General features: G+C 50.9%; 1 protein-coding gene across 2 annotated transcripts in view; it reads left to right on the top strand.

The window, feature by feature from the left end:
* Positions 1-19,666, top strand: part of ANXA6 (annexin A6) — a 46,946-nt gene that overhangs the window by 8,361 nt on the left and 18,919 nt on the right. For both annotated transcript variants that reach the window (XM_086412505.1, XM_086412504.1), the window contains exons 2-14: positions 1,589-1,632; positions 6,497-6,587; positions 7,591-7,685; positions 8,181-8,294; positions 9,265-9,355; positions 10,264-10,343; positions 11,577-11,633; positions 12,427-12,520; positions 12,944-13,039; positions 14,293-14,351; positions 15,305-15,427; positions 16,718-16,776; positions 18,090-18,168. In XM_086412505.1, the coding sequence (XP_086268631.1) occupies positions 1,615-1,632; positions 6,497-6,587; positions 7,591-7,685; positions 8,181-8,294; positions 9,265-9,355; positions 10,264-10,343; positions 11,577-11,633; positions 12,427-12,520; positions 12,944-13,039; positions 14,293-14,351; positions 15,305-15,427; positions 16,718-16,776; positions 18,090-18,168 (1,056 nt within the window). In that variant the 5' untranslated portion in view covers positions 1,589-1,614. The remainder of the gene's footprint in view (positions 1-1,588; positions 1,633-6,496; positions 6,588-7,590; positions 7,686-8,180; positions 8,295-9,264; positions 9,356-10,263; positions 10,344-11,576; positions 11,634-12,426; positions 12,521-12,943; positions 13,040-14,292; positions 14,352-15,304; positions 15,428-16,717; positions 16,777-18,089; positions 18,169-19,666) is intronic.

The following is a 19,666-nucleotide window of genomic DNA, read 5'->3' as shown; positions in this document are numbered from 1 at the left end:
GAGATCAGGGGCTGGGGGTGTAGGATGGGGGTGATGGTATGTGAAGACCTGGGAAGCAGGCAGATTAAGCGTCTCCTTCGTTTATACCCTCTCTTCTGGTTCAGCTCCTTGTGGGGTCTTACTGAATTTAAGTCTGATAAGAGTTTGTTACTTTTACTTTTAAAAAGTAATACATAGACCTGATTTAAAAAGATCAAATTGTACTGTCCCAATTAAATGGAAAGCCTAGTCCTTCTTTCTTCTCTAATCCCAAGATTGCATCTCTTCCATCTCTGCCCATCTGCCAAGAGGGCTTCATAGCCCAGCCCCTCCACCCTTCTCTTCCCCTTTCCAAAGCAGTTAACATTCCCTTTTGCATTTCTTTTGGGGTAAGATATGTTTGTTTCTTATTCCTCCCCTGTAGATTCTGTGTCCTGACACCGCTTTCAATGAGATTGGGTGTCCTGTTTGTTCATTCTCCACCCTCACCCATGATCTGTCCCATCAGAGAAAAACCCAAAGTCTTCACAGTGGCCTCAAGCACTGGTCCCTTGATGCCACATCCTACCAGTGCCCCCACCCCACTCCCTGCCACCATACTAGCCACACTGAGCTCCTTGACCTCACTGCCCTCAGGGAGCAACATGGTTCATGATACCTCCAAACGCTCGAAGGGGGGTGACAGCAGGTGACCCACTTTCGTGAAAGTGAAGTCGCTCTGTCGTGTCCGACTCTTAGCGACCCCATGGACTGCAGCCTACCAGGCTTCTCCAACCATGGGATTTTCCAGGCAAGAGTACTGGAGTGGGGTGCCATTGCCTTCTCCAACGTATCTGTATATTCTTTTTCAAATTCTTTTCCATTATGTGTTATCACAAGATATTAACTATATAGTAGGTCCTTCTTTATCTATTTTGTATGTAGTAATTCAGTTTTGGAGAAGGCAATGGCACCCCACTCCAGTACCCTTGCCTGGAAAATCCCATGGATGGAGGAGCCTGGTGAGCTGCAGTCCATGGGGTCGCTAAGAGTCGGACATGACTGAGCGACTTCACTTTCACTTTTCATTTTCATGCATTGGAGAAGAAATGGCAACCCACTCCAGTGTTCTTGCCTGGAGAATCCCAGGAACGGGGGAGCCTGGTGGGCTGCCGTCTATTTAACCTGTATGATCTTGGACAAATTGTTTAACCTCCCCATCCTCAGTTTCCTCCTCTATGAGAAAAGGGACTTTGGTGCCAGAAAGGATGGCTGGAAGGGTTAGGTGAGAGAGCATCTGGGAAAGTGCCCTGCATGGCCTGGAGGAATCGTTCTGGTCAGTGGTCATGTCCTCTCTTCCTCTTCCAAATTCTCCCAGTTCTGGGAGTCTTTCCCATCATGGTGTGAGCACCTGGACCCTGAAGAGTCCATCTATTATCCTCCCAAAAATGTGCCTGTCCCTGAGCCACATCTCTGGCTGTGGTTTAACCTGAAGGGCTGGAAGCAATTGAGAAAGAGCAGGCGGAGCACATTCTCCCTTGGGAGGAAGGAAAGGAGGGGAAATCTGGGGGAGAGAATAGAGGGAGTCAGAGTGCAGAGGCATCTCACAGCATTTCTTTTTCCCCCGCAGTGTTTTCTGCTGCAGAACCTGAGACCATGGCCAAACCAGCACAGGTAAGGAGGTTCTCCCCTTTCTGTAGTACTTCCCGTGGGCCTGGGCTTTTCCTGGAGTCACTTGCTTCGATACAGATCCCCAGTACCATCAGTTTGAAAGGAGCTGAAGAGGGTCTCAGGGTTTGCTTGCTCCTATTACAAGTCACAGCTCTTTCAGATGCACGTGACCAATGAGAACACACAACATCCTAAACACAAAGTGTGTGTGTTGGCTCACATGACTGAGAAGCCCAGGGCTTCAGGTCTGGCTGGATCCAGGGGCCCACCTGATATTGTCAGGATTCTGCCTCCATGAACTGCGTCTCATCTGGGTGGCTTCATTCTTGGACAGATTCTTCCTTGATTTCTCATACTAGCTACCGGAAGCTCTAGGCTTCCCTTCTGCTTCCTGGGCAACATGCAGGAAACAACATAATTTATACCACATGATTCCAGGGGAAGTCCTGGGTTTGGTTTTCATTGGCTGGGCCTGGGTAACTTGGATCTGGCGGAGTCCCTGCCACGCAGCCATCTCTCTGAGTCATGTCGCTTCAGCTTCTGAGAGGCCTCAGGATGCCTGCCCGAGCAGCAGCCTGCATGCAGCCCGGGGTCCCAGCTGCTCATCAGCTGGCCTCAGGGCCTGCTGAATATTTCAGTGTGGAAAGTCCTTTCTCCTCCTCTCTCCCCTCCCTTTGTGGGGTACAGGGCCAGGAAACTGTCTGCTGGGGGAGTGGCAGGCAGTCAGGGTGAGGTGAAGGAGTAGTGTTGGCCACGCAGGTGGCGCTTGGAAATGTCAAATTCACCAGGTTGGTGTGAGAATGACTGACGGTGGGAAACCTGGGTGATCTGAAGGACTGTTCCTGCGTGTTTAAATGTGACCAGTGCTGGGGTCCCTGGAGCCCCCCTCTCCCAGTGGCTGTGATCCTGCTAGCAGGCTATTTATTATCATTGTGCAAAGACCACAGAGGGAGAAAGACTGCCATGCTGTAGGCCAAGCCCACCGCTAAGGGAGCCTTTTGACTGGGACTTATGTCTGCAGTTCTCAAGAGGCAGGTCAGGTGGTCTGGTATTCCCATCTCTTGAAGAATTTTCCACAGTTTATTGTGATCCACACAGTCAAAGGCTTTGGCATAGTCAATAAAGCAGAAATAGATGTTTTTCTGGAACTCTCTTGCTTTTTCCATGATCCAGCGGATGTTGGCAATTTGATCTCTGGTTCCTCTGCCTTTTCTAAAACCAGCTTGAACATCAGGAAGTTCACAGTTCACATATTGCTAAAGACTGGCTTGGAGAATTTTGAGCATTACTTTACTAGCATGTGAGATGAGTGCAATTGTACGGTAGTTTGAGCATTCTTTGGCATTGCCTTTCTTTGGGATCGGAATGTCCTTTTCCAGTCCTGTGGCCACTGCTGAGTTTTCCAAATTTGCTGGCTTATTGAGTGCAGCACTTTCACAGCATCGTCTTTCAGGATTTGGAATAGCTCAATTGGAATTCCATCACCTCCACTAGCTTTGTTCGTAGTGATGCTTCCTAAGGCCCACTTGACTTCACATTCCAGGATGTCTGGCTCTAGGTGAGTGATCACACCATTGTGATTATCTGGGTTGTGAAGATCTATTTTGTACAGTTCTTCTGTGTATTCTTGCCACCTCTTCTTGATATCCTCTGCTTCTGTTAGGTCCATACCATTTCTGTCCTTTATCGCGCCCATCTTTGCATGAAATGTTCCCTTGGTATCTCTAATCTGTATGCAGGTCAGGAAGCAACAGTTAGAACTGGACATGGAACAACAGACTGGTTCCAAATAGGAAAAGAAGTACGTCAAGGCTGTATATTGTCACCCTGCTTATTTAACTTATATGCAGAGTACATCATGAGAAATGCTGGACTGGAAGAAACACAAGCTGGAATCAAGATTGCCGGGAGAAATATCAATAACCTCATATATGCAGATGACACCACCCTCATGGCAGAAAGTGAAGAGGAACTCAAAAGCCTCTTGATGAAAGTGAAAGTGGAGAGTGAAAAAGTTGGCTTAAAGCTCAACATTCAGAAAACAAAGATCATGGCATCCAGTCCCATCACTTCATGGGAAATAAATGGGGAAACAGTGGAAACAGTGTCAGACTTTATTTTTTTGGGATCCAAAATCACTGCAGATGGTGACTGCAGCCATGAAATTAAAAGATGCTTACTCCTTGGAAGGAAAGTTATGACCAACCTAGATAGCATATTCAAAAGCAGAGACATTACTTTGCCAACAAAGGTCCGTCTAGTCAAGGCTGTGGTTTTTCCTGTGGTCATGTATGGATGTGAGAGTTGGACTGTGAAGAAGGCTGAGCGCCGAAGAATTGATGCTGTTGAACTGTGGTGTTGGAGAAGACTCTTGAGAGTCCCTTGGACTGCAAGGAGATCCAACCAGTCCATTCTGAAGGAGATCAGCCCTGGGATTTCTTTGGAAGGAATGATGCTAAAGCTGAAACTCCAGTATTTTGGCCACCTCATGCGAAGAGTTGACTCATTGGAAAAGACTCTGATGCTGGGAGGGATTGGGGGCAGGAGGAGAAGGGGACAACAGAGGATGAGATGGCTGGATGGCATCACTGACTCGATGGTCGTGAGTCTGAGTGAACTCCGGGAGTTGGTGATGGACAGGGAAGCCTGGCGTGCTGCGATTCATGGGGTTGCAAACAGTCGGACACGACTGAGCTGAACTGAACTGTGTCTGCATTAGACTTCCTCTGCTCCATACAGCCTCATCTTTCAGCTGCAGCCTCTGTCTCCACCCTGGGGTGAGGAGGGGCAGGGCCCGGAGGGAAGGAGGCAACTTGCTGCCAGGACCTCTGCCCTTCCTCTAGGGGGCTCTGCTGCCATCTTGCCCTCTTCTCCTTCCTTCCTGGCCACTTACAGTCCCAGCATCTTGGCAGCTTTGGACATCCGCATAAGCACTGCAGAGTCTGGGCCCGCCTCCCTGAGTGCCCCTCTTGCTCTTAGCTCTGGGCCTCTGCCATACTGCTGCTCTGTGTGAAGCCTCTCCTTCCCTCCCCCTGGGCCAGCTGTTGCTCATCCTTTAGCGCTCTACTCGACTTAGACTTCCCTTCCAGGAAGTCTTCTTTGATCTGCTCTGGGTGTATTCACAGGCACATATCCGCCCGCACACCTGTCTACCTAAGAAGCCAGTAGAGTGCCTAGTTGTGCCAAGCCCTGAGCTAGGTGCTGGGGTGACATAAGTGGGCAAGACAGACTCTCGTGGAGCTTTCAAAAGGGAGTGTCTCTTCTGGTCCAGGCAGTTGGCCTGTGTTACTCTTTCCTTCTCTGCCCAGCAGTGTGATTAGGTTGCAGGGGATTCACGGGTGGCGGGAAGGGAGCCGTGTCCCTTTCTGGTCGTCCGTTCTGCCAGAACTTTAAATAGCACTTCTGTGCCCACGCATGCATGCCTTGAAGGAGCCAGCAATGGCAGACATAAACCACAGGGCCCCTGAGTGCCTGGCCAGGCCCTGCGGTGCGGGCGCTGGGAGACCCAGGAGATGGTCCAGAGGCTCACGGGCTCCCATGCGCTTCTTATTGTTTCAAACAGGATTATGTGAGCCACCCCACCCGTCCCGATCCCCTCGTCCAGCTTGAATCTCCCTCCACTGTTTCCTGGCATTCCTTTGCCCCTCTAGTGGAGTATTTATTACTAGCTCTATGCTAATTTGTAGGCTAGTCTCTCTCCTCCCCTGGGTTGGAAGCTCATGAAAGTCAGGCTTGGGTCTTCTTTCTCCCATAATCTTCAACCCTTCGTGAAGCGCCTGGCACAGGCTAAGTGCCCAGTCACCAGGCGGTGTGCCTAGTGCCCCAGGCTCTGGCATCCTCCACTCTCTCAGCTCTTGGTTGCTCTCCGGGCCCCATGGTTCTCAGGGCTGTGTGTCTGACCCACATCTGACTTCTCTGTGAACAGCCCTTTGTGCATTCAGGTTTAACATCTAAGATTCACTCCCCACCTTTGCCCCAACAACCCAGCCAGCTTGTCCTCAGATGCCAGCTCACGGCTCAGTTTACTAGGCCTAGAAGAGCGGCACCTCGTCTGGGCAGATTCTGAGCGTGACTCTGGGCCTCCCACTCTGGGCCAAGGCACCCCTCTCCCCCCTGGAAGCTGGCAGCTGCAAGGTTTCTGGAGCTGGAGAACAAAGGGTCACTGGACAGAGATGTGGGTTCTGTGTGACCCCAGCAAGTGGCTTCCCTTTGTGGGGCTCGGTTTCTTTGTTTCTGTGACAGAGAGCATCTTAAGTGCTTCTATAAAATGCTATAATAATCAAATTTATAAAGGTGAAAGGGCTTTCTACACCACAGAGAGACATAAGCACATGAGGGGCTCTTGTTTGTTTTGCAGAAACGACTCCCACCCCCTGCACTCTGTCTGGGCTCTTATCTCTCCCAGGTTCTGAGAAAGTGGTGCAGAGCTGGGGGCTTGGCTGAGCCTTCCTGCCACAGGGAAAAGGCACTGTCCTTGGGGCAGGTGGTGGCAGGAGGTACGGGGAGAGCCCTCCCTACCCTGGTTGCGGCTTTGTGTAGCCGGCTCTCCACTTTAGGGGCAGGGAGCTGAGCCACTGTCCAGGTGAGCGGTCGCAGTCTGGGGCGAGGCAGTGCAGGTGAAGATGGAGAGACGTGGCAGATTCTGTCGCATCGTCTTTGTTCAGTCCAAAGACTGTGAAAACACACCTTGGCTCTTGCCATGCCGTTATGGAGACTGAGTCTGGGGATTTGTAACGAATATCTGAGCATTCTAGGAGCAGCAGGGACTTTTATCCCATGGCCAGGGTTGGGAGGTAAGCTGGGGTTAGGGCTGGGAGCCCCATTCAGGGCCAGGTCAGCAGCTCACCCTCTGCTCGTCTCTCCACAGGGTGCCAAGTACCGGGGCTCCATTCGTGACTTCCCCGACTTCAACCCCAGCCAGGATGCCGAGACTCTGTACAATGCCATGAAGGGCTTTGGTGGGTGCTCAGCCACTGTGGGGAAAGGGACCCACAGGAAAGGAAGCAGGATTCACCTAGGCTTGGGGGTGTCCCCCCCTTTTGGTTATTCAGTCATTCTTTTGTCTCTCTTTTTTGGCCATGATACATGGCATGCGGGATCTAAGTTCCCCAAGCCGTGACTGAACCTGGGCCCCTGCAGTGGAAGTGTAGAATCCTAACCAGTGGACTGCCAGCACATTCCCTTGTCTCTTCTTTTTATAATTTTATAATGGACTCTTCCAATGGCGCTAGTGGTAAAGAACCCGCCTGCCAATGCAGGAGATACAAGAGATGCAGGTTCAATCCCTGGCCCAGGAAGATCCCCTGGAGAAGGACATGACAACCTACTCCAGTCTTCTTGCCTGGGGAATCCCATGGACAGAGGAACCTGGTGGGCTATGATCCACAGGGTCGCAGAGTCAGACATGACTTAAGCGACTTGGCACACATGCACACTCCAGGCTAATAAAACAGTCTCATGAGTAGAAGAAGCTTTACCAGTAGACCTGCCACCCAGCTTGAGAACTGGCACTTGCTCGCTCACGTAGCTGCAACATCATGGTAGGTCCCCCTCCTGATAACATCACTTTGCCTTTTGTCTTGCGGGTAAGCACTACCCTCAATTTGCAGCTTATTATTTCCTTTTATTTTTCCTGTCAGTGAAAGAACCCATCCTGAACGTTAGGACACCTGGGTTTTTCTAAGCCAAGCTCACTGGGAGACCGCGGGGGACTCCATGCTCCTCTCTGGGCCCCAGTTTCCTCGTGTGTGTGACGAGGAGCTAGATCATGGGCCGTCTGAACTGAGATACTACATGTGCTAGCATCTCTCTCAGGGGGGCTCGTCAGGTCCCCACAGAGCCCCCGTCTGATGCCAGTGCCTCTCGTGAGCAGGAGGCTGATGCCAAGGACTGCAGGGAGCACCCCTGTTGGGCTTCCTGGAGGCAGGTTGGGTAGGGTGACGGGTGCCTCCCCTCTTGTAGGCAGTGACAAGGAGGCCATCCTGGAGTTGATTACTTCCCGGAGCAACAGGCAGAGGCAGGAGATCTGCCAGAACTACAAGTCCCTCTATGGCAAGGTAACCATGACAACCAGAGGGTTGGGGGCGGAGGAGGCATGCTCTGATTCATCCAGGCCCTTTCCTGAGTATTTTACTCCTGCTCAGCTTCTATGCTGGCACTTCTGCCCTCCTTTTTTCTTCTCTCAGTCAGGCAGGGATCATCCAACCGTAATTGCATCTAGAGCGCCTGCTAGGCACTATGCTAGGGGTTAGGGCTACCCAGATAAATAAGAGGGTGTCAACCTGTGGGCTCACAGTGGGAGAGACAGTGAGCAAGTGAGCACGTAGCGGCAGGGAGGGGCACTGTGCTGCGGACTGGGCAAGTTACCTGATGTCTCTAAGCCCATTTCTGAAGGCCAATGAGAGTATGTACCCCCAGAGTGACGATTAAGTTGGATTACTTCTCTCAGTGCCTGTACAGAGTAAGTGCTCATTCAGTGTAATTCTTATCATTATAACTGCGCTTCCCCATCTTCTTCCATTTCCTCCTCCTTCCACCCCTCCCCCAACCAGGACCTCATTGCAGACTTGAAGTATGAGTTGACGGGGAAGTTTGAACGCCTGATTGTGGGTCTTATGAGGCCACCTGCCTATGCTGATGCCAAAGAAATTAAAGATGCCATCTCGGTAAGAAGCAGGGTCTGTGCATGTTTGAGGGTTGGGGGTGTGGTTCATGGGAGATTGTAGCTTCTACAGCAGAAATTCAGTAAGCCCTATACCCACCCCACACATATGCCCTGCTTTGAGGCAGCAGCCCAAGTCCTGTCCCAGAGGGTGCCATGGTCCCTCCAGATGGATGGAGGTGGCATAGGCGTTGGTGTGACGCCCACCCTGTGAAAGGGGGCCCTGGGCCCACACCCCACCCCAGTCGTTTACAGTCCTGAGGAAGCAGGACATGGGGATGTGGAAACAGATTGTGTCCAACACCCAAAGGCCGGGGGCATCGTAAAGGAGATCAGGAGGACAGGCCCTGGGCTTGGGGTGGCTGGAGAGGGCATCATAGAAGATGAGGGGATCGAGTTGGGCCTGAAGCCTGGAGAAGGTTTGGTTGACCAGAAGGGGCAGGTCATTCTAGGCTGGAGAGTAAGTGGTTGTGGAAGTGTGTTCAGGATATGAGGGGCAGCCCAGTCTAGTGGAGGTGGAGGGTTTCTCCCTACAAAGCAGGGAGAGCTCAAAGGCCTTTGAGTGTAACTTGGCACTTTATAAAGTGCTATGATCTTTGTCTCAGATGAGCTATATGAACTTGTTTTCATAAGCTAGTAAACTTAACAGTGTAAAAGAGTATCACATTCTCATTCTTTCTGTGAGTTCAGCAGAGCAACTAGTATCATTTCCATTTTAAAGATGAGAAAAGTAAGGCCCAGGAAGATGAAGTTTTTTTAATGAGCCATCACAAAGCAAGTTGCAGGCAGAGGCGGCACTAGAATCCCCGTCTTTAGATTCTCAGGGCTGCAGCTCTGAATCAATGCCTAAGACCTGTGTTAGGAACACCCTGAGTGCTGGGAGTTTCCCAGCTCTGACCACCCCAGGTTCCCAACTCGGGGCTGGTGGCCTCGCTTTTCAACCCTTGACTCACACGCCCCTTCTTTTCTCCCAGGGCATTGGGACCGATGAGAAGTGCCTCATTGAGATCTTGGCTTCTCGGACCAACGAGCAGATCCACCAGCTGGTGGCAGCATACAAAGATGGTGAGATGGGCAAGAGGGGCCGTTCAAGGTTTTTCAGATGTGTAATGAAGGTGCTCACAAGAGCAGGGACCCTAAGACTCTACCCGTCCACCTTTTTTCCTCCTTCCCTCTGATCTGTCTGTCCATCCATCTATTCATTTAGTGAGTACCTACTTTCTTCTGGGTTCTCAGCATATGGTTGTGGGCATCCATACTGTTTACGCCTGAGAGCTTAAGTATTAATGAGATAATGAGGGATATAGATAATAAACAGATAAACAAATGGGATGATGACATGTGGTAAAGAGTTCAGAAGGACACAAACAGAAAACAAGCATCCAACTGGAGAGGACATGCTTCAGATAGGTGGCTGGGGAAGCCTGTCTTGGGAGGAGACGAGCAGGAGCCAATTGTACACAGAGTGGGGAGAAGACCCTGGCAGGAGCGGGAAGGACAAGTCCAAAGGTCCCCAAGCTGAATAAGCCTGGTGTCCAGTGCAAAGCTAGAACAGCAGAGGGCGGGACAGGATCACACAGGGCTGTGCAGGCCAAGGCAAAGAGACAATGTTTATTCCAAACCTAGTGGGAAGCAGAGGAGCCTGTGATGAGTGTGGGCTCTAAGACAGTCTCTCGTGTTGTTCTGGATCGGAGAAGCAGAAAGAACAGTCAGAAGGCTGTAGCCGCTGTGCAGGTGAGCGACAGTGGTGTCTGGAGTAGGACACCACAGGTGAAGATGGAGAGATGTGCGCAGATTCCATCTCACCATGTCATGAGTCAGCACAAAGAATTGAGAAAATACCGGCCAGCGTGGAGACTGGATTTGGGGATTTGTAACAAATATCTGAGTAATTTAGGGGCAGCGGGGACCTCTATCCTGGTTCCCTGGGATGTCCTGGGGGTGGGACCAGAGCTTGTGTTCTTTCCTGGCAGCCTACGAGCGAGACCTGGAGGCTGACATCACTGGGGACACCTCTGGCCACTTCCGGAAGATGCTCGTGGTCCTGCTGCAGGTTGGTCTACCTTGGGGCCCTCCCTGAGCTCTCCCCCAGGGTGCAGAGGGCTCGGAACGCCTTGTCCCTGTTCCCCTAGACAGTGTGGCTCGTGAGAGGCTCCTTGGTGGCTCTTCAGGTGTAAAATCCTCCTCGTGTTTTCTGGCCACCTCTCCCCCTCTCCCCATCTTATCCTCAAACTTGAGATGGTCTCTTTGGCTTGCCTGAGTGTAGAAGCTGAGCGTCCAGGGTCTGTTCTGTCCCCCGTGGTTTGCACAGGCAGGTGACCTGCATTTCTTTTCACACACCCTGTCGCTCTTGTGCTTCTCTGTCCTGCTTTTTCTCTCCACAAGTGTCCCCTCCTCTATGCCCCAGCCTCTCTTGCCATGGCTTTCCCAGCAGGGGCGCCAGCAGGGCCGTGGCCTCTCTGAGCCCCCTGAGTGGCCTGCCCCACAGAACAGCCCTGCTGATCCCTCCCAACCAAGGATGTCATAACAACATAAAAAAGAACATGAAGAGGCTGCACAGTGGTGTCACAGCTGAATTCTACCTGCTCAAGCTCTGCTTTTTCCTTTGTTCATTTTCCTTTGTGTGTGTTTTTTTTACACTTTGAGTTAGTTGCTAACTTCTAAAACTAGAGAGATTTTGCTCCAAAATCATATCTCTGGATTCTTTTGAATAATCGAAAAGTGCTGGGAACAGCAGGCCTGCTTCTTCTCAGGACCGCCCTGTTTGGTCCATACTCCAAACGATGAGGGGAGAATCCGGTGGCAGGGGCCCTGTGATTCCCTGCAAAATAGCTGCTGTGGTCCTCTGTGTGTGTGCCGCACCCTGCAGCTTGTAGGAATTTTGTTCCCCAACCAAGGACTGAGCCCTGGCCTGAAGCAGTGAGAACTGTTTGGTCCATACTCCAAACGATGAGGGGAGAATCCGGTGGCAGGGGCCCTGTGATTCCCTGCAAAATAGCTGCTGTGGTCCTCTGTGTGTGTGCCGCACCCTGCAGCTTGTGGGAATTTTGTTTCCCAACCAAGGACTGAGCCCTGGCCTGAAGCAGTGAGAATGCAGAGTCCTAACCACCGAACCACCAGGGAATTCCCAGGTGCTGCGGTCTTGTTCTGGAGGCAGCTGTCAGTCTCTTCCCCTGGACACCCCGGGCCACCACGGTTTTCCTAGTCCTCCCTGTCTCCACCACTGGCATCCAGGCTTTCTCCCGGCTCTGGTATTTGAACCAGTGTCCCTTGTTTTTCTTCCCAGGGTACCAGGGAGGAGGATGACGTAGTGAGCGAGGACTTGGTGCAGCAGGACGTTCAGGTAAATAAGCACCAGTGGAGATTGCTGGGCACAGCCAGGCAGCCCGAGAAGGGGGAGGGGTGGAGGCAAAGTAATTTGCACCAGATACCAGAAATAACTGACTTACAGCCATCATTATACAGCACTTCACTGAAGGAAGGGTTGAAGTTACCTTTCAAAGGTACATAGCATATGTAAAGCTGGTGAGATCAATTTTGGAGCTTTCATTATTTGTTCATTTTTCATTCAGTTAATTAATATTTATTGAACACTTACTATATGCCAATCATTCTGAATGCCAAGCATTGGGGAATCACAAGTGAGCAAAGTCAAACAGTACTGGGGATCAGACATATGTCAATCACACAGTCACATTTTCTGTGGATACACCATATATTCCAGGTGTTTTGAGCTCCCACTATATGCCAGTAATACTGTAGGTAGCTACAGAGAATGTAGAACATAATTCCTATTCTTGAGGAGTCGATGCTGTAGTGGGAAGCCAGGCATATAAATATTATGTATTATAATATACAGTGAATCAAAGCTATAAAGACACAAAAGTCTAGAAAAGGGAGTGAGGGAAAGAGAACTCCGCCTGGGGACATCAGGAAGTGCTTTGAAAACAAATGGGATGTTTAGTCTGGACCCTGAAGGTTGAATAGGAGTTTCCCCAGAAAGAAAGGAAAGAGGCTGAGAGGTGTATGCATTTACTAGCATGTTCAAGGATCTGGCAGAGGTTCTGAGTGGCTTGGCTGGTAAGTTGTTTCCTGAGGTTTCTTCTCTTAATTAAGTCCCACTTCTTCCCCTCCAGGACCTGTACGAGGCAGGGGAACTGAAATGGGGAACAGATGAAGCCCAGTTCATTTACATTTTGGGAAATCGCAGCAAGCAGCATCTCCGGTTGGGTGAGCTCCAGAGAAGACCTGCAGCTGTCCCCTGGGGGTTGTGCCAAGCTTTCCTTTCTCATTTCCTTTTCTGCTAAGGAGCATGATAGTGCTTCACCCACAACCCAAACACTAGTCCTGATTTTAACACGTGGCTTCTGTGGTCCCTTATGAGAGGTCTTAACAGGGTGTTCAGCCCCTCCGCCTCAGTACAGTCCCTGTCTTCATGTTGGAGCAGGACGTGTACACAGTCCCTCACAGCAGACACAGTGAGGCTGCGTGGTGGCCGGTGACATGTACGACCTTCCCGCCACCTCCCTAAGTGCCAGCCCTGCCTTCACGGTGGCGCTGTGGTCCTGGCCACTGCGTATCCCCTCCCAAAGTCCCTGATGCTTCCAATGTTACGAGCGTGGCTTTGACACCCTGTCTCTCTGTCTGACTCAGTGTTTGATGAGTATCTGAAGACCACGGGGAAACCGATTGAAGCCAGCATCCGAGGGGAGCTGTCTGGGGACTTTGAGAAGCTGATGCTGGCTGTGGGTATGTCCGAGGTTTCATTTCTAGGGCCTTTGAGGGATTCAGGGACTCTGGCCTGAATGGGAACATGGGGATTGTATGGTATGGAGATGGGAAGGAGAAAACCAGACAGGTGGTGAATTCTAAAGGTCTAGCTAGGGCCTTGTGGCTGAGGCCTGGGAGCTGGGGGTCAAGCCTTGGACACTGCTGCCTCCCACTCCCTCCTCCCATGTTTGTGATGGGGCCGAAAAGCACATGTTGTCAGGGGTCAGGCAGTCATGATCAGGAAAGCGGGTTTTGCGGAGCATCTGCTTGTGGGCCTGGCGCTCCACTGAGTGTTTACTCTTTACAAATGACCCAGGAGTGGACACTGTCATCGTCTCCATTTCACGGATGAGAAAACCGCAGCTCACAGAGGCTGTATTTCTTGCCAAGGGGTAGTTTTGTAATGAATTGGGGTACTCTGGGCATGGGGGAAGCCAGGAGCTGACTAATCAATGGTGGAGTCAAGATTCAAAGCTCAGGTGTCTTCTCAGTCTGCTGTTGACTTGGAGAAAGTCACTTATGCTCAGTGGGCCTCAGTTTCCTCATCTGGTAAATGGGGGTGGGGAGTAGCCGCCTGACCCAGAGGCTGTGGGCACATCCTGACACCGCATTCCCAGGGCATTCTGGGACTCTGGGCCAGGAACACGGGGCTAAGAATGGAAAGGAGAGCTCTGTGGTACAGAGGTGGGAAGGAGAAAACCAGAATGTCAGTTTGCCAGCCAGACGTTCCAAGAGTCACTGTGTCTGAGCCTGGGGTAGGTCGCATGAGTGTGTTTCTTGGGAACGAGCTAAGGCCCAGCACTCATCCTCTTGCCCAGAGCTGTCCCCCACCAGCCCTATCTCAGGTAATCAAGTTGTGGCCCCGCTCGGCAGCAAGATCCAGAGGCTGGGCCAGTAATGTTCTATCATAACAGACTCTAAAGAACCACCTTGCCTAGCCCCACCTCAGGTCCTCCCCACCCAGCCCAGTTCCTTCACACACCAAAGGACCAGAAAGGTGAAGGGGTCTTTGCACTCCCGACATTACAGCAGGCCCATGTTCTGATTTCTCTGTCCCCTGGGATAAAAGTGGTGGGCCTGGGGTCCTCAGGGATTTCAGACGATCAGGAAGCAGGATTCTTCTCAGATTTGAACTTGGTGGCTCCCAAGGAATGGAAATAAAGAACGGGTCAGACCGCCCCATCACCCTTCCAAGGCAGCCAAAATAACTACCTCTTCCTTCCTCTTCTCAGTGAAGTGTATCCGGAGCACCGCAGAGTATTTTGCTGAGAGGCTATTCAAGGCCATGAAGGTGCGTGGTGTGGTTGATGCGCCCGAGGTTGGGGAGAGGGGCTCTTTGCACCCCCAAAAGATTGTCAGGACTCTGGCAAATCCTTGGGAGTCCATTGGCCAAAGAGAGCATTCAAGGCATTGGCCATAAAACCAAGTGATGGCACTTGGTCCCAGGTCATACACCTTCCCACCCAGATACCTACCCTATTCTCATGATTGTTCAGGGGTGCATCATGCCCCCAGTCCAGCCAGCCAACTGGGTTGTAAGCCCATGCTTTATTTCTAAACGCTAATTAACTAGAATGTTTATATATAATGTACATAGGAAGTGAAAGACATTTTGGCATTGCCTGCCAAGACTTGTGATGTTCATCCCAGGGACTCGGGGATTCTGCTCCTGGCGAGTACTGAGAACAGATTTTCCCAGGACTTTACACACACAACACAGAAGGTGGTAATATCTTCATAGTGCACCAGGGTGAATGAACACAGTCATTTGTTGTCAGAGGCCACAGGCCCAAAGTTCCTGCAAGTGGCCCATTCTCTGTCTTCAGCTCCAGACTGGACCCAGCTGGGTCCAGAGACAAGCATTTTTATGATGTGTTCATAAAAACATTCATAGCAGTATGGTCCATGTCATGAAAAAACTAGAAACAGCCCAATGCCTGTCAGGAGTAGATGGACAAATAATGCATAGTGGTGTATTTACAGAGCTCCAAAATGTGCAAATCTAAACCATACCTTGCTTAGAGTTATGAGGAAGTCAAAGATGGAAATGACACGAGGTGGGGGAAGAAGACACCAAAAGCAGGAGGGACATCAGGGAGCTTCAGAGGGAATGACAATGTCTGGCTTCTTTCCTTCTTAATTTTAATGTTTTATTACAAACGTTGTATTTTCAGTTGAGCAGGGGACTCTTAGCAGTCTAGCCTCCTCTCAATTCTCCACCCCCCAAACCCACTCGTCTTGCAGGGCCTGGGGACTCGGGACAACACCCTGATCCGCATCATGGTCTCCCGCAGTGAGCTGGACATGCTCGACATCCGGGAGATATTCCGGACCAAGTACGAGAAGTCCCTGTACAGTATGATCAAGGTGAGGTGCTCATGGAGCTCCAGAGAGGGCTGGGGTGCTCTCCCAGGAGAAAAGGTGTCATCCTAGAAAGCTGGAGTCTGGTGGGAATTGCAGGAGCCCTGCCTGTGCCACTTCAGGGAGTTGAAGGCGACTACGGAGAAGCAAGTGTCACCTGACAGGCAAGGTGCTTCTAAGACACGAGGCACCTCTTCAGAGGAAGGCAGGACTGGGTCGTGATAGGGGCAAGGCTGAATCTGGGATGAAGGCTCCTTACTAGGGCGGTGAGAGGCCAGCCTCCTAGAGGCAGCGTGAGGCGGGAGGCCAGAGGAGGCTTCACTGGGGACTCCCAGGCCCTGGGCCAGGGGATGGCTCTGGGCTGGCCAGCCCATGAGACTCGCTCCAGAGACAGATGTAAAGCTGGATGGTTTCTCCTTGTTCTGGGTGAGTGGGATAAAGCTTTCGGAGTTCAAGCTGTGCTCCCTAAAGTGTGTTTCTAAAGAATTATATAGGCATTGTGTGCAAAAATAGCTCATGGGAAATGTCTGGGAAAAGCTAGAATAAGCAAAATAAGTCTGCTTCTTTACCAAGAACTTCTCACAGCCTTCACTGTAGTTTGTTCACTATGAGGCCCCAGGAGGGATGTAGAATATGCCGTGTCTATCAAACATACATTTGTTTGGTTTTGGCATTTCCCAGTGTTTTTGCTCAGTCCATTTTATGGACTATTTAACATAGGAGGGCTGGGCTAGGGTTATCTGGTGGCAGGGGTGTGCTGGGGCCAGCTCACACTGGCTTGGGAAGCATCTCTTCTTCTTTTTCTAATTTTTAAAAACATGTATTTATTTGGCTGCACCAGGTCTGGCTGCAGCACTCCAGGTCTTTGCTGTGGTGTGTGGGATCTTTAGTTGAGGCGTGTAGGATCTAGTTCCCTGACCAGGGACAGAACCCAGGCCCCCTGCATTGGAAGTGCAGAGTCTTAGCCACTGGACTACCAATGAAGTCCCAAAAGCATCTTTTCTTAATTCCACGTGTAGCGAAGTCATACTGGTAGCTTGGAATTGTCCATTAGAGGAAATTAGCAAACACTACAAATTAGGACTTTTTCTCTTTTTCCCAAAGAGCCAGTTGGTAAGTGCTTACCATCACACCGCTATTTGGTCTCAGTCACCTCCAGACAGGCTGAGAGTGAGGGCTGCTGTAAATACATGGTCAGCCTGCCCCTGTTTGGGGCTATGCAGGACCTCCCCTTCTTGTCTGAGAGGATCCCAGGGCTGGGTGAGAGGTGACCTTTCCCTCTGTCTTTCTCCCCAGAACGATACCTCTGGCGAATACAAGAAGACTCTGCTGAAGCTGTGTGGGGGAGATGATGAGTAAGTGGCCTCCTGGCCCCAGGCTGGAGGGCGTGGCCTCGGGTGTGGCTGGTCAGGATTCTCTTGGCCTCTTCATGATGGATGGATGGATAGATGGATGGATTAGATGGACTTGGGAATTCCTTGAAGGTCAGAACACCGTACAGGTGAAAGTCTGAGTGTCCATGTACGCGCAAATGAGTGTGGTCTCCCATACATGGAGATGTCTGCTCGTGTGAACTTGGAAAGCAGTCTAGGGATGTGCATCAGCAATCACAATATGAGGGTCTAGGCCCTGCTACTAACTTCTCAGGTGCTTCTCTGGTTCATCATCTGTTAAATGGAAAAAGTACAGATGCCTGCCCTGGCTGCTCGTTTATTCAGCATCTATGCATTAAGCACTCTCCACGTGCAGACCTTGAGGGGAAGCACTGATGAAGCCTCTGGCCTAGAAAAGCACACAGACCTGGGCGTGTGTCCATGGTAGGGAAGTGTACGTTTCTATGTGCACTCTCCCGGTTGGGGGTGGGGAGGCTCCTGGAGATAATGAGGCTGAGATCCAAGGAGAAAGGTGATGGGGTGAAGACAGGGCCTGGAGGGAGAGTGTTAGGGGTGGAGAGAGAGCCTGGAGATGAGAAGGTGCCACCTGGCTCATTTATGTAGCTGAGGTCACACTTTTGTATCGCGCTGGGAAGATATGAGGCTGAGAGGTGGGCAGGGCCTGGGACTTCTTCCTGGCACATGAATCTCCCCTAAGGAGAGCAGAGAACCAGCCACTGGATGAGGATTAAACTGGAGCATAACTTGAACAGATTTGGGTTGCTGGGAAGGGATCTACAGGTACTCTGATTTCCCTTATCCGGAACTTCTAAGGATCCAGTTAAACAGGGAATACGAGAGCCTTCTGTTTACCTTTGGTAGGTGCCTTAGGAGCTGGTTCAGTTCAGCAGATTTTTACCTGGCAGCTGGTAAACCAAGGTGCTTGGCAGAAGGAGAGGTAGAGATGACATGGCTCGAAGCTGGTCATGGACATGTTTGAGAGGGGAGACTTATATGGGAAAGGGGAGGATGAGGGATTCGAGAAATCTCCTGCCTGGGAGTGGGGGCCAGGAAGGCTGCTGGTCAGAGCTAGCACCGTCGGGAGTCGAAACAGGGTAGAAGGTTCTCAGAGGTGAAGGGAGGGCTCTGGTGAGTGGGTGGGGCCCAGGCTGGAGAGGGGGTAAAGTCAGATGGGTTTACTTGAAGTGTGTGGGTGTGTGTGTGTGTGTTGTATGTGTGAAGTGTGCCCACGATGACCTTCCCTCCTGTCCTCTCCCTAACACCCTCCATTCCAGTGCTGCTGGCCAGTTCTTCCCGGAGGCAGCGCAGGTGGCCTATCAGATGTGGGAACTTAGTGCAGTGGCCCGAGTAGAGGTCAGACCCTCCCCGCCTCCTGCTTGACCTCTTGACCACAGCTTCCACTCTTGTGCTCGCACCTTCCTGCTGCTCTGGTTGGCACCCAGCTGCCCCCTGGTGGCCAACCAGAGACACTGAGTCTCACGTCTTGAAGCTTCCTGTTCTCTGCAGAGTGATGGATTGGTGGGCGGGCACTCTGGTGTTGGCATCTGATTCCTGCATTCACCTCTAACATGCTGGGGAGCCTTCTGGCCCACTAACTACGTACAGATCTTGCTGATGGAGACTTGGTTGGTTCTTTGGAGGGGCCTATCCCATCCTGGGTCCAATAGTTGGGTTTTGGAGGCATGGAAGCTGAGAACAGATGGGCATCCCGGGGTGTACTAGAGGATTCTTGGTTGTCCTGAGCATCCTCAGACCCAGGGTCTACACAGGGCAAAAAAAAAAAGTTTCACAGAAGTCCTCAGGGCAAACCAGCCCCGAGGTAGCACTTGGCCCCTACAAAAATATTTGGAACCTTGGACTCCATTGCTCACTTGCTAGCTACCTTTGGCAGGCCCCCGCCTCTCTCTATCTCTATCTCCAAAAAGAGGCTGTTGGACATGGCGGTCCGGGTGCCCTCCGAGGGCTCCTGTGCACGGATGCTCTAGGACAGTGTTTCGCCAAGTTGTGAGGCAAGAGCTGTCATTGAAGATGATCTTAAGTCATATGAGAAATGAATTGTGTTTTTTTGTTGGGTAGAGACCTGCTTGGCATTAAATAACACTGACCCTCATGCAGTGTGAAAGCTACTCCACTTTGGTTTAACCAATATTTAAATCAGTAATCAATTATTGTTAATGTCAAGGAGGAAGTCTCTGTTTGGTGCCACAGTCGCTAATGTTCCCTTTTCATGACGAGCTGAGAGAGCTAGCTTCAAGTTCAGAGCTCTTGGCGAGCCATGGTATCTTGTTAAATTTGGTGATATTTGAAAGCATATATTTTTGTTTTTATGGCATTTATTTTTGTGGATTATCTGATTATGACACATGACACCAACTTTCTATTCATAATAGTGATATAAAATTGTTTTCATTCATTAACTCACTGAGCAGATATTTTTTGAGTGCTTACCCCGTGTCAGGTACTTGCGTTATATCAAAGAATGAAACGGACCAAAACCCTTGCCCTTTAGGAGTATTCAGTGCACTTTAAAATGAATGCATTTAAGTAAAACAGAAAAGTAGCTGAATTAAGTTAAAATATTAAGAAATAGCATAGGGCATGCACAGATACAGAAAACATTGGGAAAATCATTTGGGGGTAACTGAAATCTGGGCACTCTGTTCCAGTATTTCAGAACATTTCAGTTACCTTTTCAGGGAGAGCGTTGCTCTATGAAATGAGAGGACCCTGGGAGCAGGGCTGGGTTGTAAGAGCCTGGTTTCCAGTGGGGCGGAGCCAGAGCTGGCTCTTGGGGCAGGAGCCTGGCCCCTCTGCCCTTGACAGCACTTACCCGGCTCCCAGGCCTGGGTCT

This window comes from Bos grunniens, chromosome 7 (genome assembly GCF_055505025.1).
Source record: "Bos grunniens cultivar Pamir isolate PY7600 chromosome 7, Bosgru_T2T1.0, whole genome shotgun sequence".
Taxonomy (NCBI): Eukaryota; Metazoa; Chordata; class Mammalia; order Artiodactyla; family Bovidae; genus Bos; species Bos grunniens.
This window is presented reverse-complemented; position numbering and strand designations above follow the sequence as displayed.